The sequence below is a fragment of the Prunus avium genome, chromosome 5, assembly GCF_965620075.1.
Source record: "Prunus avium chromosome 5, drPruAviu1.hap1.1, whole genome shotgun sequence".
NCBI lineage: Eukaryota > Viridiplantae > Streptophyta > Magnoliopsida > Rosales > Rosaceae > Prunus > Prunus avium.
The window spans coordinates 26,312,851-26,318,207 of record NC_142288.1 but is presented as its reverse complement, the minus strand read 5'-3'; the positions used below and the strand labels follow the sequence as shown (position 1 = coordinate 26,318,207).

At 46.5% G+C, this 5,357-nt stretch overlaps 1 protein-coding gene across 1 annotated transcript; it reads right to left on the bottom strand.

The window, feature by feature from the left end:
* Positions 1–840: 840 nt before the first annotated feature.
* LOC110766862 (uncharacterized) lies at positions 841–5,357 on the bottom strand. The gene is made up of 2 exons (XM_021970261.2): positions 2,082–5,357; positions 841–1,517 (listed from the first exon to the last, which is right to left on the bottom strand). The coding sequence occupies exons 1-2, from the start codon at positions 4,948–4,950 to the stop codon at positions 1,033–1,035; spliced, it is 3,354 nt and encodes a 1,117-aa protein (XP_021825953.2). The 5' UTR covers positions 4,951–5,357; the 3' UTR covers positions 841–1,032.

The following is a 5,357-nucleotide window of genomic DNA, read 5'->3' as shown; positions in this document are numbered from 1 at the left end:
ATCTCACATATCTTGTATATGATATATGGGGTCCATAATGTTGCATGTGCGGTCACGTGAGCTCAAGCAAAAGGTCACCACAGAGAGAGAGAGAGAGAGAGAGAGATGAAGGGCATCTTTTTCTTGCTCTCTACCTTTCTGCTTAAGTATGGAAGATACTGCTAAATAAAATAGAGAATTTGTGAGCTACACAAAAAATACTCCACTGTGTTTTTTTAATATCTGATTTTGTTTTGTTTATTTTTATTAAGATATAGATGAATTCTTCTGTCTATTGTTCACATGGTGGGGGCCTAGATGGTTACAGAGTACTTCTTCTTCTTATTATCTTTAAAACAGCGACGGTGGGGAGAGAGATAAGGAGGGATTAGCTTCCCCAATTATATTTATAGCAGAAGCTCACATTTCCCCACCACACATCCTTACCTTTCTTTTTTCTCTTTCACATCCCCAAGAAGAGAAAAATCCATATATCCCTCCAAAATTCTTTTCCAAGTTTGCAGCACACAACAACACGTGAATTTGTAATCATAAAATAAAAATAATAAAAAGAAGGAAACAATTGCAAGTTGCATACACACAACACACGCATCCATCCACACATCCCCTGCTTGCTCCTTTTTGGAGAAAGAAATCATGGAAAATGACTTTACATTCAAGCAAACAGTAGTTTTGTTGTCCCCTTTCTCTCTTTCTCTCTCTCATTGTCTTGTATAATTAAGTGTCTTCTTCAATGACAACACCTTTGATTAATATATATAGGAAATAATTCACCGTCTAATTGTTTACAATCGTTCATACATGCGTAAATAAATCGATAAATCACGAAGCAAAAAGAAATTCAAGAAATAGCCTCATTCATATTACTCATCGCAATAAGTACAGTAATGTCATCAAGTTGCTGTACAATCAATATGCCGATCAACTTGTGCTATCAGTTTACGATATTACTACTCTTGCTTTGCTACCCTAATCCTACAAATAATAATAATAATTAATAATATCACTCCTAATGCTATCATTATGACATTGTTATTGGGTTCCTGACAGATAACCAGCTGAAGCAGATGAGTAAGCGAGTGAGCAGGGAGAAGAGCCTTGCAGTTGAAGCAATTGAGCTGTTGTGACTGAAGAGGATGAATTTTTCAAGGCATTGCTTGCCGGCTTATGCACCTCGCCTCCAGCTGGGGGCTGATCGTGTCGAATCTCTCTTAGCAATGCTGCCACATCCTTCATTGTTGGGCGATCCTCTGCCCTGTTGCTGGTACAGAGGAGTGAGATTCCAAGAGCTTGGAGCATTTCTTGTATCTGAGTGTCCGGGTATCCTTGAAGCTTAGGATCAAGAATCTCTACTGGGTCCTTCTTGCTCTTGAGGTGGTCTCGAACCCACTGAATCACATGTTGGCCATCTGTGAACGATGGGTCTACAGGCTTTTTCCCAGTTATGATCTCCAGAAGCACCACCCCATAGCTATAGACATCGCTTTTCGCAGTAATTTTTAGCATGCAAGCATATTCTGTGCAAATTAACATTTAAATTTAAAGTCAGCGTAAGAAATTAAACAATGCAAGATAGAGAGGATAACAAACAGATGCAGAAAAGATTGCAGTAAAAAGTACGCATCCAGCCAAAGCACCAAGAATGTGATGTTTTTGGACATAAGCTAATGCAAAGCGAATGTGATGTCATGTCAAACAGTCGAAAGTTTCTTTTCCAAAACCAGCAGCATTTGCCATCATCATTGTGATTTCACATAAACAAACACTAAAAGCAACAAGAAAACCTGCAATTAGAAGGGTCTACTAAAGCTGTACTGCAAAACCCCATGTTGCTGTAGTTTGTGAAAATAGCAAGGACGGACCCATGTCAGAAATGATGGAACATCTGTCATATTCGCATATCCCATCCATCAAATTCATCCAAACATGTATCTTCAAGAATTACAAGTCTAATTACCAAGATTACAAGTCAATCTTAAGAATCACATTCACATAATTCAGCAATGAAAAGAAGTGAAAAGTAAAACCCATGATTAAAAGACAACGAAAACGATATTAAAAAGTGAGACTTTTTAACTTACCAGGCGCAATGTAGCCGTACGACCCAGCAAATTGGGGATTGGCTGAAAAGGGACCGTTTTGATCGTCCTCCTCAACCAACCTAGCGAGCCCAAAGTCCGCCAAAACGGCCTCGTATCGATCCCCTAGCAAAATGTTCTGGACCTTCACGTCCCGGTGCAAGATAGCCGGCTGGCAATCGTGGTGCAAATACGCCAATCCCTCCGCCACGCCCAGCGCTATACTGAACCGGCTGTCCCACTCCACTAATCCTGCGCACCCCTCGTGCAATAACGAACCCAAATTACCGTTAGCCAAATAGTCGTAGAACAGTAACTTCGTCCTCCGGTTCGCGCCCCAACCTAGTAACCGTACGATGTTACGGTGTCGTATTCTTGCCAGCGTGGCAATCTCCGAGGAAAACGCGGACGCCGAGTATTTCTCTGACGTACGGAACCTTTTTACCGCGAGAGAAAGACCCGAGGGGATGGTGACTTGATAAACGACACCGGATCGGCCCCGCCCTATGACGTTGCAAGGGGTTAAGCTTCGCGCCACGTCAACAATCGACAGTTCGAGCTTCTGGTACAGCGTCACCTCCCACGGCGGGCCCACGTCGACCTCGCTGTCGTCCTCCGGGTCGGGCTCGTGGGATCCGCCGAAAAGACCCAGTGGGCCCGGCCTCTTGGCTCCAAGGATGATGTAGAAAGCCGCTAAGAGGAGTGCGCACGCGGTGCACAGTAGGACCACCATGGCCACGCGCGCTGCTACATTGCGCCCACGGGACCCACCGCCGGTATTGTTGCTGTTCTCCGCGCACTGGCTGTTGCCAGAGAAGCAGAGCGAGGGGTTGCCGGACAAGACGCTCAGGGGAAGCTTCGCGAAGAAGGGCGTGTCCGGGACGCGCCCCGAGAAGTTGTTGTGCGAGACGTTGAGGACCACGAGATTCTGCATGGCTGCGAGAAATTGTAGGTCGCCGGTGAGCTGGTTGTGAGAGACGTCTAGAATCCCGAGCTTGTCCAAGTCGGCGAACTCCTTCGGTATATCGCCGGAGAGTTGGTTCCAGCTCAGGTTCAGAGCGATTTCGAGCGCCGGAATCTTGCACAAGCTTACCGGAATATTCCCTGTGAGGTCGTTCCCGCTCAGGTCCAGTAACTGTAGCTTCGGGCACGAACCGAGCTCACTCGGAATCGCACCTGTAAACTGGTTCTTCCCCAAAACGAGCTTGGTGAGTGAACTCAGCGATCCGAGTCCCGCACTCAACGTCCCCTCGATCAAATTATCCGAGAAATCAACGAATTGGAGAGACACGAGCTGATCAAAACTTCCGGGCAAATTTCCCCCAATCGAATTGGAATGCAGGTCGAGAAATGTCAAATTCCGGCAGCCGGAGATTTCCTCCGGTATAGTTCGGGTGAGCCGATTCGATCCAAGATCCAAGAAATTCAAGTTCCTCAAGTTCCCGATTTGCGGCGGGATCGCTCCTGTGAGCTTGTTGCCGCTAGCCCGAAATCGAATCAACGACGAGCAGTTTCCAATCTCTGGCGGTATTTCGCCAGAGAAGTTGTTCGATAGGAGCAGAAGCTTCGTGAGCTTTTGTAGATTGAAGAGCCCTCCGGGAACCGGACCATTCAAACCGTTCTGCGACAAATCAACGGCCTCTAGATTCAGACAGTTAGAAATCGACGACGGAACGGTTCCTTCGAGCTTGTTTTGCCACAAGAAGAGCAGAGTGAGATTGGATAAGTTCTCGAACTCGGCGGGGATTGAACCGGTGATCTGATTGTTATCGAGCCCGATGTGAGTGAGTTTTCGGCAGTTTCCGAGTTGCGCCGGAATCTCGCCCGATATTTGATTAACGCTCAGCTGGAGTTCTTGAAGCGAAGTCAAGTTTCCGAAAGACTGCGGTATGCTTCCGGTCAATGAGTTCATGGAGATGTCGATGACTTGCAGCTGGCGGCAGTTGCCGAGCTCTGGAGGTATGACCCCAACCAAGTTGTTCTGCCACAGGAGAAGGTTTTGAAGGTTGTTTATGTTGCCCAATTGGCTCGGGACCGATCCCGTTATCGAGTTCTCATACAAATAGATATCCCGGAGCTCGGAGCAGTCTCCGAGTTCAGGGGGGATCGGCCCCGAGAGCAAGGCTGTGTAGATTGCGAGTGTTTCGAGTTTTTTTAAGAGGCCAAGGGTTGAAGGGAGGGAGCCTGATATGCTTGTTTCTGCTAATCCCAGCATGACCAAATTGTTGCAGTTTCCAATCTCGTGAGGCAGAGGGCCTTCTAAGTTCTTGTTCCCACCAGCTCTGATCACTTGAAGATTGTGCAGGTTGCCTATGGAGCTGGGAAGGCTCCCGCTGAACTGATTGTCGAACAGGACCAGCCATTTCAAGCTTGTGAGGTTGCCGATTTCGATTGGGATTGAGCCCTCTAATCGGTTCGTGCTGAGGTAGAGCTGTTCAAGCTTTGGCAGTGAGCCGATCTCAACCGGGATTTCTCCGCTCAATGCATTGTCACTCAGGTCCAAGAGGGTAAGCTCTTGGAGTGTTGAAATTTGCTTTGGTATTGAACCAGTGAGGTTTGTGCCTGAGAGAGTAAGCTTGCTGATGGTTGACAATGAGGTGAAATTGGAAGGGAGCTTGCCCAGCAAATCAAGGTACTTCAAATTCAATTCCACAACTTGGTTGTTGAGGTTGCAGGTGACACCAAACCACCCACATGGATTTGGATCACTTGGGTTCCAGTTCCTCAAGGCCTCAGTGGAGCCATTGATGCTCTGCTTCCATGAAAACAGAGCTTGGCCTTGTGGGTTGAGGGCCAAAGCCAGAGGAGAAACAGAGAGGAAGACTAGGAAGAAGGAGGAGAGGAGGAGGAGAGGCCATGGATATACAGGCATTACAACAAACAGTTGAGCTACAGACTCCAACAAAAGGAAGCGAAAGAAGGGTCTGGTCTGAGGAGCCTAGGAGGGAGGGACAATGAGAGGAACCCAATCATGTCTGGTGGGCTATGTGCATAATTTTAAATAGCTCTGCATAACAAATTGAAAGACCCAAAATCTCCGGATCCAAGAACAGCTAGGCCATGATACTGGTGCAGAGTGAAATGGAATTTTAGATGGTTGTTTTTTCTGCATTTGTTTATGGTAGGAGGAGAGGGGGGAAGAGAAGGGCTAACTGTTTTTTATTCAAAAAAACAGGAGAGAGAGAGAGAGAGAGAGAGATGGGTGCTTGCTTTGCTTGGTTCTGTGACTTTTGTCTATCAATTTTTTTTAGTCTGATGATACTTTTTTGCCCTTTTTAT